This window comes from Rhamphochromis longiceps, linkage group LG15 (assembly GCF_057381845.1).
Source record: "Rhamphochromis longiceps isolate RC_006_pf linkage group LG15, R_longiceps_female_GT1.1, whole genome shotgun sequence".
NCBI lineage: Eukaryota > Metazoa > Chordata > Actinopteri > Cichliformes > Cichlidae > Rhamphochromis > Rhamphochromis longiceps.
Genome location: NC_140571.1, coordinates 36,915,783 through 36,928,780, shown reverse-complemented (window position 1 = coordinate 36,928,780; position 12,998 = coordinate 36,915,783). Strand labels below are relative to the sequence as shown.

Sequence of the window (12,998 nt, the reverse complement as noted above, 5' to 3'; positions counted from 1 at the left end):
ACCTCGTGTAACCACCAGCCCAGGACCTCCACATCCAGCAGGTTCACCTCCAAGATCGTCTGAGACCAGCCACCCAGACAGCTGCTGGAACAATTGGTTTGCACAACCAAACAATTTCTGCACAAACTGTCAGAAACCGTCTCAGGGACGCTCAACTGCATGCCCGTCGTCCTCATCGGGGTCTTGACCTGACTCCAGCTCGTCGCCGTAACAGACTTGTGTGGGCAAATGCTCACATTCGATGGCGTCTGGCACGTTGGAGAGGTGTGCGCTTCACGGATGAATCATGGTTCACATTGTTCAGGGCAGATGGCAGCTGAGAATGTCCCAGTTCTTGCATGGCCAGCATACTCACCGGACATGTCACCCATTGAGCATGTTCGGGATGTGCTTGACCGGCGTATACGACAGCGTGTACCAGTTCCCACGAATATCCAACCTCGCACAGCCATTGAAGTGGAGTGGACCAACATTCCACAGGCCACAATTGACAATCTGATAGACTCCATGCGACGATGTGTTGCACTGCATGAGGCAAATGGTGGTCACACCAGATACTGACCGGTTCTGGGTCCCCAGACCCCCAATAGCGCAAAAAACTGCACATTCCAGGGTGGCCTTTTGTTGTGGGCAGTCTGAGGTACACCTGTGCACTACTCATGATGTCAGATCAGCATCCTGATGTGGCACACCTGTGAGGTGGGATGGATTATCTCAATATAGCAGATGTGCCCACTACCACACATTTGGACTGATTTGTGACCACTGTTTGGGAGGGATGGTTATATTGTGTATCTGGAATGAATTTTAGGTCTCTACGTCCATCCCATGGGGAATGGGAGCAGTAACAAAGGTGTTGCGTTTATATTTTTGTTGAGTGTATTAAAGATTGTACATCAACCCTTTTGATTGTAGCTTTTTATTTACAAACACTGAAACAAACCATGGTGTACAACTTACGCCAGTTATCTAACTAATTCATAGTCACCAGAATAACTCAGGTCTAATTTATGTACTTAAACACATTTGCTTTGTAATTTCATTCACAGTGTCAAAAGAATGAAGATGGAGGCCTGATGGACCAGTATCTTGTGTATGGAGAGGAGTACAAGGCTGTGAGAGATGCAGTTGCCAAGGCACTAGTAGACGGCAACATCGAGCAGATAGAAGAAGTCTGTGAGGTATTTCTGTCCTGTAATAAATATATTACGGACACTCCTTCATGTTTCATCTACCTATTACTGTTATATTGTTTTGATGAAACCGTGGGTGGGTAGTTTATTGAAACATTTCTCATTATTCATAGAGCACTGCAAGTGATGTTGTACAGTATCACTGCTAAGACCGTAAATGCTTAGTTGTATAGTTATTGTACTCACCATAGTGCTGTACTCTATATGCCCATTTTTACTTTTATCTTTATTTATACTTGTGATTTTTATTATTGTTTTTATTTGAAATACACTAGAAATGTATGGCTACACGAAGGAATCGGACAGTGTTCCTCCTGCTGGCTCTTTTCCGAGAGGTCACAACTCTGTACAGATCTGAAAACAGGGGTCTTCATCCTACTCCCAAGGTATGAACAGTGGCAAAATTAGAATCTGGATAATAATAATATCCAATAATTAATAATTTTAAGAAACAGCTCTACTCTACGCTCTATCCCAATGTCTTAATTCCTAATCCTAGCTCTAAATCTGAGTCCAGCCACCTTGCAGAGGAAAGTAATTTAGTCATTTGCAGTGTTGGGCAAGTTGGGCAATTATACTCACTAGTTACTTATTCAAAAAAGTAACTGAGTTAGTAAGTGAGTTACAAGATTCTAACAGTAATTAATTACTAGGAAAAGTAACTATTGCGTTACTTTAAAAAAAAAATGTTTAACCCTCTGGGGTCCAGGATATAATTGGCATATTTTTGACTACTTTAGATTTTCCCTTCTACATTTCACCTTTAAAAACTATTTAATTTGCCTTGTTTGGTATCATCCTTTTCAGCACAACCTCATGTGTCTGAATTTACAGTTATGTTTTCATTTTGACATGCTATATTAGCAAAACTGATCTAAAATCAGACAAAAACGTAAAAATCAGAGTAGAAAAAGTTATAGTTTTTACTGTAACAACCACAAACATGTTTTTCATAACTTTAAATGCAAATATAAATTGTAAATTTTAAAATCATATGCACAAGTTTTGCAAACAACAAAGTTATTTACAGCCATTTACCTTTTACCCTTTTTTAACTAACCATTTCAAACTATTTACATAACAATCAGGTGTTCTGAATTCAATAAGATGCCACACAAATTATTTGTGCCACTCCAAAAAATAATTTCTGTCCACTCTAAAGGAGAACATCACAGCCTGTTACCTGCAGGTCTGACAGCAGCAGGTGTATCACTCCTCCTGTTTTCTACCTGGAGACATCGTTTACACTGTAATCTGCCTTTGGTGACTTTTTGGCAGCACCTGTAACATTCAGCAGTCGCCTCATTGTTCTGACCCACAACACAAAATTATCCACTACACTACACAAGACAACACATTAACTACACACTCCAAACACGCTAAACGTCACAAATGTCTCACAGCTCAAAACTCGCTCTCTCTCATTGTCTCTCTCTTTCTCACCGTCACTCCTAAAACTTCCCCCTCTTGCTAAACAACCAAATGTCATGTTGCCATATCATTTTTTGATTGGTTGACATTGTACATTTTTCCACCAACACGAAAGGGCTGTTTTTTGTTTTATTTTTTGGTCATATGTAGAGAGTGCTTGCTAGCACTGCCCTTACACAGTAAACGTGATGAAAGTATTCAAGAAAACAACTCTTATATATTGTTTATCATGACTCTGGTTTTACGTGGCCTATCAACACAATTTAAAAACTGGTATATATCACCTTGTTGCTTTGTCATCTTGAAGTGGTCATGTGATTGGTTTACTAGGACTACTTTATTCTTCCTCAGCCAAACAGCAGCACTCATGTGATTGTTTTGCCCCCTTAGCTCCACCGTTACATATAACGCCGTTATTCCCATCACTGGTCATTTGTACTCGTGACCCTGTTCTTTTGGTCACTCCCAAGATTTCATGACCGTAGGTGAGTGCTGGAATGCAGATAACTGATAAATTACATCTTGGTTCTCTCTTCTCTATAACAGTCTGGTACAGTGCATTACTGCTGAGGCTACACCAATCTGCCGGTCCAAGTTGCACTCCACCTTAACATCACTCATGAATAAAATCCCAAATCCCATTGGTAAACATGAGTAAACCCTCACTAGGTTTTGGATAAAGTGTACACTCACAAACCTGCATTTGAAACATTGGCTACCATAGCAGTATAGTATTGCAACATGGCATTTGTGTCTTCTAACTAAAATAGGAACATAAAAAGTACCATCATTGCCAGACCTGGCCCACATCTGGTTGACATGCACTGTTACCTCCCCACAATGAAGGTCTAGGGGTGTGTATGGGGACTGGTAACAAATGAGTCCATAACAGAATGAAAGGAGAACAGACAGAGGTGTTTAGTAAATAAAATAGTTTTTAATTATAGATAATCTTAACATAAAGAGCCGGCAACACCGTTTTACCAATAACACTAGAAAAAGAAAAAGGTTGCAACAACAAAGAACACAACAACCAAACAAACTCCACACCACAAGGAGGCACTTCCAGGGGCCCACAAGCTCACCCTGTCACTAGCAGCAGCTAACTTTACTGCTGCCGAGGCCCACAAGCCCACACTACTCACATGTAGCAGCTACACTGCACACTCCTTCCACAACTCCACACCACAGGCAGGACAATCACACATCTAGACCACAAAGCGGAGACACCAGAGAAAACCACCCTCATACATCCAGTTCAACCCCAGCTTATATAACCTCAGGCAGGTGATTGCTGACTGGGCCCAGGTGGTAAATGAGGCCATGGAGCAGCAGCTGTGACCTGGGGAGAGAGAAGAGCAAGAGAGAGACAGAGGGGTGGAGCAAGAGAGGAAGAGGCAGAGAGAAAACACCACACCCACACAAGGGCAGTTTCAGGAGGCCCAGCTAGGACCGTAACATACACTCTGCCATGACACCAGTCAGTCAGAAGTGCCAGCTTGATGCCAGATCCGGGCCAGACCTGTTTTCTATGAGCCTGGGCCACTTAACCCAAACCACAATCGAGCCAGATATGGCATGCCATCGGATAAACAGTGGTATCAAGCTAAAACACTGGCCTACATCTTGATTTATCATAAAGCGTATTAAAATATTAATTTAAAAAATGCTAAATTAGAGGGCTTGATCTGTGTATGACATGGTTAACTGTCAATATCTACAGCTAGTTAGACTATTATATCACAGATTGCCTTGCTAATGTATTAAGGCAGAGGTTGCCAAAGTGGGGGCGCAGTAAGAATTTTAAAAAAAAGGATGCTCGCACACTACTAGCATATGGACGGATTTTTGACGGGGCTCCCACACAAATGCAAAGCAGAGAATGAAGCATCGCCAAATATGCTTACAAACCAACTTCCTTCAAAACCAAAGAATAGAAAATATGATGAAACATATCTTGTCTTTGGCTTCGCCTGCACAACAGCGGTGCCAAGGTAGGTCTCCCCAACAGAATTTGTTTCCCCTGCGTCAGGACCACACACTGGGCTGTCCAAATCACGGACAAACAGCATCCCAAATTATTGATTTTTAGTTCACAAACACTTCTTATAATGAAATTTTGGTGATATTAGCTCTTTATATATATATAAAAAAAAATACAGTGGGATACAAATATCAGGATATCAGGCTTACCCTGCCACAATTTGTTCCCCAGTTCAAATCATGGACAAACAGTATCCCACAGTTGTTTATGTTTTTAAACCCATTTTGCACAGAGAGACATTTATTATTATTAATACTGTTACACAGTAAAAAAAAAGTGTGTTGCTTCTCTTAGATGTTTTCTGTATCCCCAACAGCAATGTAATGGATTTGATGACCTCATTAACGGCTCAAGATACCTGCCCCAAAGAGAAGTAAGAAACTTTGCGTCAGCATTGATTTATAACAGACTGGGAGCTCTTACCATCCAACCTGGTAATACCATTGAGGAAAACACTGTTATCGAGCTGATCATCCATCTAGCAGCTGTGCTGCACACAGGGAGTCACCCTCTGCTGATGCCACTGAAAAACATTGGCCTGTCACCTGAAAATATGCAGGTAAACAGTGTGATTGTATATAAAAGATTGATTTAGCCACATGGTTTTACCCATTAGTTTGTGGAATCACATTTCAAACCCTTGATTTTAGTTTTATTTCCAGAAATGACTAGGTTTGGATAAGATAGTGGTATGCTAATGTGCCTTTGAGCTATGTAATATGGAGTCAGGTTTATCTACAAAAAGTAAACAGTTTTGGGAATTGTTATTTCAAAATAGTGCTCAAGGATGGACAGTGACCAACACATTTAAAATCTTTTTTTTTATATTAACCATTAAATCATCACAACTCCCACATATTAGATATTTTTCCCATTGCAGATACTCTGAGATAATGTCATAGTTAAGGCAGATGTTAAAACGAAGCAGATGAAAGTGAAGCTAGTCTTTACTGGCTCCAGGAATACAACTCAGCAAACACAATAACACTCAAAAATAGAAGAAGGATACATCTGTGCTGCTTACTCTCTGCAATGGATAACTTCAGCAAGATAAGATTAATGTTACCTTTATGGCATTTATTAGATTTTCACTTAATTTAACCTACAGAGGGCTTTTATACCCACAATGCCTGATGACATGTTAGCTGTTGCCCAGGCAGCCATACAACAACAAGAAACACACTATCAGGGCCAGCTCACTTGGTATGGTAAGTATTATTCCTTTCATATATGCAAGTAAATTCATTTTTAATGATCTGTTCTTGTAACTGGGTATTCTGACAATTTGACAACCTTTCAAATTGAGGAGAGGATTTCCTCTCCTCACCAGGAAATATTTGGATGACCTATATTTCAGTCATCATGCTAAACCTTAAATGATTTGAAAGACATTATGAAAAAGAGATATGGCACCCAAAACAACCCTGAATTGAAATCTTTGGTAGAATTCTGCTCCACCAAAGGGTTAATGGCCTGTATTTGTATAGCGCTTTACTAGTCTCTAAGGACCCCAAAGCGCTTTACACATTCAGTCATCCACCCATTCACACACTGGTGATGGCAAGCTACATTGTAGCCACAGCCACCCTGGGACGCACTGACAGAGGCGAGGCTGCCGGACACTGGCGCCACCAGGCTCTCTGACCACCACCAGTAGGCAACGGGTGAAGTGTCTTGCCCAAGGACACAACAACCGAGACTGTCCAAGCCGGGGCTCGAACCGGCAACCTTCCGATTACAAGGCAAACTCCAAACTCTTGAGCCACAATCGACCAATAGCACTTCCAGGGGACACAAAGCTTTTAAAAAGCTTCATTATGGGGCAAATTCACTAGAGATTTAGTTTTTAAGATTTAGCTGGTCATTTTTGCTGACCATTGAATAAAAGTTAATATAGATTGGTCAGATGTTTTACCAAGATGGCAGACTTGGTTCAGGAGTAATTTGCATAAACCTGACCATAAATTCACAGATTAATCTATATTATGTCTTTTTCACAGTCTGTCCAAATAATCACCCATGCTGTGTTGATATGGTAAGCCATTTTTTTGCTGTTCCAGTTAATATATTCTTCACAATTATTACAGACTCGATGTTTTATAATTATACTGTATGTTTAATCTTGCACTGCAGTGCGGCCGGCCCATGGAGAGAGGCCGATGTCTGGAGTGTGGCGCAGACGTTGGAGGGGAACATCACATAGCCTTGCCTGGATTCACACAAGTTCCATTGCACGAGTGAGTGTCAGTAATTGTAAAGCAAAATACTGCATTAAATAAATCTCTTTACTGATAAAGTAAAACTTTGTAGAAAAAAATTGCTATATAATTTGTGCTGTCTATTAAAACAATACTGGAATATTAAAAAGAAATTATTCTGGTATTTCGCACGAGGGAACCATCAAAAATGCAGATAAACTGATTTTGTACAAAACTTTCTCTTGTATAAAATATGAACGACAGAAATCATTCAAGTTTGGGTTTTTTTATTGGTAAATCTGTTAAAAGAAGCACATTTGTTATTCTAGTGGGTTGTTTTTTTTAAATCAACATTATCCTTTATTTTGTGAAGTAAAATAAACTAAATTCCCATTGTCAATTTTTTAAACTTATAAGTTTTCATTTTTGTGCATTTAAAAAGTTTAACAATGAGACTGCACCGTGAACAGAAAATTCTGACGAGACGATTCCGACCAGTAGTTTGATATCATTGAATTGCTCTGTCACGGCGATGTCTTTTGAGAATGGACCAAAAAGCAGACACTGAGAAAGGAATCTTTAAACAAAAGCGAGACTTTATTTGGGCTGATGAAAGGAGAAAACACAAAAGCTAAGGCAAAACAGGTATGACAACTAAACTGGAAAACTAACTATAAAAACTATGAAGACTGTGAGAACTATGATGTGGAATAAACAGATGACCTGACAATGAACAAAGGAAAACAGAGGACTTAAATGCACACAGGAGGTGATGAGGGGAAGTGGAAACACATGGGGAAACAGCCAACTAGAATAAACATAATGACGCCACAGGGGAAATGACACTAAACACAATGACAAAGACACAAAGACTGTTTCAAAATAAACCAGGAAACACTGAGAAAATAACAATAATCAAAAAATAAAAATAAAACACACAAAACACTGGGTCACAGACCCAGTACCATTACATACTCTGTGTATTCATTGTGTTGGAAAGGTTTAGTTTAAAAAAAAAACTGTAAAGAATGAGTTCAGATTTTTTTTCATGGATACTGCAGAAAAACTGGTTAGTATTCACAACCAGTATGTATTAAAAAGAGGCTGTCACATAGTGATATCAAATTTTCCACAAAGAAAGAGTAACACATATCTTCAAAGACAAAATGTCAGTCGGAATACTTTTTTTGTTTGTTGTATACAATACAGTTTTTTTTTCTTTAATTTCTTTGTTAGCTGTGTTTGCTGGTTTTTCTTCCAGAGATTATTTCTTTTGAGATTGTAGATGCTGCGTGTGTAATATAAGAAGCAGAGTTCAGTTTGTTTTAGAACGGCAGCAGTTTGGTCTGTTTTTGTTAGAGTGGGTTTATTTGTCTTGTTATGGCTGTACTTCAAGTATACTCTTAAAAACAATACATATTTTATGCATAGTATAACCTTGTGAACTAATTGTCAAAATTAAATTTTCTAAAAGCAGCACAAGGGTAATATTATATTAACTTTCACATGTGTGCTTGCGCTTCTAAAGGTCACCTGTTTTGCACTGGGGGGAGACCTACTCTACTTTTTACTCATGCAAATCTGTTGTTTTAGGGATCAAACACGCCCCGGTCACATTCTGGGAGACCCTCAACGGAGAAACAACCCAGATGCCTTAGATACCAAAAACATGTCTCTGACTCCCTTTACTCTGGTCCGGCTAGTTACACATCTCGCCATGATGCTGGGAGCCTCAGAGAAACCTCAGGTGAGCTCTAATTTAGAGGCTCTTAACCATCATAAATAAAGTATCTAAAGCTATTTTGTACAGTAGCTGTAATATTTAAGCAGCTTTTGGTGACTTGGTGAGACTAGCATTGTTTTAGGTTGTGTGTAGTTCACTGATTAATATTCTGCAAAATAGTTCAACTCAATGAACGATGTTGCTGTCTTGCATGTAGTATGATGCTATTATCCACTGTTTTTTTTTTCAGGTTGTCCAACAGATAATCCAGCCACCTGTGGAGGATGTCAGTTTGTTTCTCAGGCTGCACATAATAAAGGATCTTGAACAGCTGTCACAGGCACTGGGAAAAGGAGCTGACGACACTGTAACATCTGTTCACTTGGTGCTCAGATCACTTCAAGAACTACCACATGCCAGTAACTGTAAGGAAGCCATTTGTTAAAGGACATACATGGCAGGACAAAAGACTGTGAAAAGAAACTTAATAATAATTTGAATAAAGCAGACCTCCATAGACAGGAATTGTTCGTGAGGATTAAATGTCAACAAATATGGAAACTGGTATTTGACTGTTTAACCAATGGCTATGTAAATGTTTTTTCTAGCTACTATTGACCCTCACCTTACATCCAAAGAATCCAGAAACACCTGGGAGACTACTGTGGCTACAGATATTATGACACCAAAGTTGAAGGTAATTCTTTAAAATCACTATTTACATGTTTTGACTTTTTTCATTTTATAACTGATATTTTTTCAGTCTTATTTGTACATAACTGCCTTTGCCAATATTTTGTGTCCAGGATCTTGACCAACTCCTACAAGAGGCAAAGGGAACCATTAGAAATGACTCCCGTGTATCTTCCAACTTCATCATAAGGACGATCCACGGTGATGACTGTAGCTTCCTCGCCTCACTGCAACAGGGCTCTGAGGTCGACAGCTCAGCAGTGTGGAGCTGCAGGGAGAGGCTGTCGCTGCTCAGCCTCACACACATTATGGAGACTAATGATCAAAAGGAGGAGCTCCCCCTGCTCTGGAGGTTCCTGCAGAAGGTGTGTGTCTCACAGATGTAACGCTTTCACAAAATTATTTGGAATTCACTGCTCTTGTGCATTTCAAACAATCCTGAAATTTTCCTTTTGTGCAACCTTTATGTAACACCCGCCCCACATTCTATTGAGAGGGGTCTTTACTACTGATACTCCCATTTTGATGTTTGTGACATGAATTGTGCAATAAAATAGACTATATGGAAATAAACCAGACACAAGCAGGTCAATTATAAAATACTTCTAAAAAACAAAAGAAAATAAGTAACATTAATAAAGTTGTCGAGCAATGGTTAGGTATCTAATATCAACTGTAACCAAATGATTAAATAATATGGTGGGCCCACACACACTCCTTAACTGCAACAGTCTTTCTGTGTTAACAAACACCTCATTGCAGGCCTGAGTCGTGGCTCGGGTGCATTGGGACCTAAAACAACTTGGCCGCTTCACTTGTTGCCAAGCAGTAAAATAAAAAGCACGTGCAAACAATAGTACTCACACCTCCAGGCAGTTCAAGGGGATAGCGGGGGAAACTGGGTCAAGGCCACTAGCAGGGCGCGGCAGCAGCACTCGCAGTTACCGTATCCACATGTTCCCACGTTAACACATAAGCACAACAAAAGGGACCTCTCTGGCATGCCAGCAAGAGCTCTGTCTCCTCCTACCAAATCAAATAACCCAGCTAAATGCTGATTTACATACTATTACATACTGCAATATTACCATTTGCTAAATATATGAGTAAATATATGAGTTTCAAACACAACTCACAGATTCGTATTTACCTCACAGTAGGGTACTACAGCTTTCACACTGATCGTCAACCTGAAAATAAAAGTTTGTCACCTTCCCATGAACTCTGCGTCCACATGACACTGTTCCTCATCTCTCCTCTCTCTTTCCGCGGAGTGAACACGGCTCCCCACTTACTCCAACCCACTCTACCTGAGACTACTTCAGGATTGGCCCGGAACTGTAGTACATACCAATACCATTACAGAAAATAATGACATACACCTCAAAATGCAAATAAGAACGCTGTGCATCTAATTAACACACATTTGTATTCATTCTTAAACACACATAACATTTACATTCAACCATCAAAATAAATGAACTATTTATATAGCCAGGGCTACATTTAGACTAAATGTCAAATTTGTCCTTATATATATTATGACTTTTGATTTTTCTGTAGTTGAGCTCTTTCACTGCTTTGATTTCTTTTTTCCAATTTGAATCCCATTATTCATAATAATGTTGTTTCTAAAACTATTTTAGAAATATTATTGATTATTACTATTATTTCCTGTGTGCACTAAAAGTTTTACTTATAGAGGGTCACCAGTATCTAACACTGATAGAAAGGTGGGGTCAGTTCTGGGCAGTTCACAATCCAATCACAGGGCTGACATGTAGCTTGACTTCAGACTACAAGCCCAAATTGGCATATAAAGACATGCAATCATTTGTGCCTGCTGCTAATTTGGAATTACAGATTAGCCAAACCTGTGAAATCTATAGATTTGATTAAACTACAGTATTACTTTGCAACATGTATTATCCTGACATTCTATATATAAAATCATAATAAATTACTCTTTAAAGTTTCAATAAGTGGGTCAATATTCTCAGTAACAGAATTAGAAATGACCAAAGATGTGATAGCCATTTATCTAAACTTCTTTTTACAGGAAAGAGAATTTCGACATATCAAATTCCTCCCAGAAATCCTAATGCTGCAGAAACGTTTGGTGAGAAAGTACCAGAATGCAACTGAAGAGATCGCGGGTTCCATCAGAGAATTTATTGATCAGCAAACAGGTACAGAGATTAGATGGACTTAAACTTGAACAATTGACTGTTGTACTAATTTGTATTCATTTGGAAATCAAAAACAAAATCTATCACCAAAGTTAATATTTGCTGCAGGGACAACTGACATATTTTTTTCTCTCTGTTTCATTTCATGTCATAAAAATGTAGTCACTGTTTCTTTGCCTTTTGTCTTTTTTTAAGTTTTTAGTCACTGTTTCTAAATTATTTGTTCCAGACATGAGCCCATGGAATCAAAAACACATTGAGACCTTCCTGAAAACATGGAATGAGCTAAGAGTCTCTGTGACCGGCAGTAAGTAAAGCACTAACCTGCTCTTTGTCTCACCTTCACATTCAATCTGTTTATGTTATTACATATTTTCTTGTCTCTCCTTAAACTATTTTGTTCTGTGCATTGTGTTGAAATTAAAAAGATAAATAAATGAATAACATGTCTTCAATTTAACTTAAAAGAACAGTGCAGTTCTTGATTGATTTCAGTTGCCCTGTGAGAACATACATTTACAGTGTACTCTACATGACAATAGTCATCATTTTGTCTGCTACAGTCGAGTACAATAATTGATGTTTTTGTGTATATACCACATAAGTCAAAGTAATGGAAAAAGCTGTATTACAAATAAGGAATTATTTATCTGTCCTTTCAAAACTATAGATGAAATAAAAATTCCAGAAGAATTTTGCAGCAGGGATTTGGACCTGGACAGTGACCTCAGGTACCTCCTGCCCCGTCGGCAGGGTCCAGGCCTGTGTGCCACAGGGCTGGTCAGCTATCTGGTGACTCTCCACAATGAGTTGGTGAATGCAGTGGACCGTCACACACGAGAGGACAACAGGTACTTTATTCTGTACCTGTTGTACCATTTATTCTGCATTTTATTTCTACCTATCTATTTTCTACCTGAAGTTCAAGTGAAACGTCAATAGTCTTAAGTTAGGTGAGTCAAATGAGTATCATTCACAGGTGTTAGTATTAAAAATCCTTCCTTTCGCCTTGGAGCTTGACATAGAAACACAGAGCCACATAACCGATGCCATTGATATATTATATATTGTAAATATAATACAGTTAAGTTTTGCTCAACAAACATTTTTCTTCATTCTAGACCAACATTTATTCAAAATTATTTGGAAAAGAAATGTTGGAAGATTAAAGTTCATATCTACATTGTGATGTCTGCAGTGACTACACAGTGAGTCTGTTGGAGCTAATGGAGCAGCATGTGATCAGCTATGATGTGGAGAAGGACCTGTTTCCTCTGGTTTTGTCCAACTGCCAGTACAGCTTGGAACGTGGCCACGAGACAATATCTGAGTATGACCTGCCCAGGATCCAACAGCAGATCCTCACCCGCTTTCTGCAGGGAAAACCTCTCATTACCCGCGCAGTGAGTCCCCACAGCCTGGTTTGGTTAAAACATGTGTCCCACACCTTAAATGACCCAAATTCCTAACTACTGTACGATCTGGTGTTGACTGGATTGTGCATTACCTTCAGGGATCTTTCAAGCT

The 12,998-nt window shown here is 39.2% G+C and overlaps 1 protein-coding gene across 3 annotated transcripts in view; it reads left to right on the top strand.

Moving 5' to 3' along the window:
- The window catches only part of LOC146653089 (E3 ubiquitin-protein ligase rnf213-alpha-like), a 72,940-nt gene that overhangs the window by 55,422 nt on the left and 4,520 nt on the right, over positions 1-12,998 (top strand). For 2 of the 3 annotated variants that reach the window (XM_085383297.1, XM_085383295.1), the window contains 14 exons: positions 1,050-1,181; positions 1,469-1,579; positions 4,985-5,227; positions 5,777-5,876; positions 6,669-6,703; positions 6,802-6,905; positions 8,460-8,613; positions 8,840-9,014; positions 9,198-9,286; positions 9,396-9,647; positions 11,342-11,471; positions 11,701-11,778; positions 12,142-12,322; positions 12,670-12,874. In XM_085383297.1, coding sequence (XP_085239423.1) covers positions 1,050-1,181; positions 1,469-1,579; positions 4,985-5,227; positions 5,777-5,876; positions 6,669-6,703; positions 6,802-6,905; positions 8,460-8,613; positions 8,840-9,014; positions 9,198-9,286; positions 9,396-9,647; positions 11,342-11,471; positions 11,701-11,778; positions 12,142-12,322; positions 12,670-12,874 — 1,989 coding nt within the window. The remainder of the gene's footprint in view (positions 1-1,049; positions 1,182-1,468; positions 1,580-4,984; positions 5,228-5,776; positions 5,877-6,668; positions 6,704-6,801; positions 6,906-8,459; positions 8,614-8,839; positions 9,015-9,197; positions 9,287-9,395; positions 9,648-11,341; positions 11,472-11,700; positions 11,779-12,141; positions 12,323-12,669; positions 12,875-12,998) is intronic. The other variant, XM_085383296.1, reaches the window with a different exon arrangement.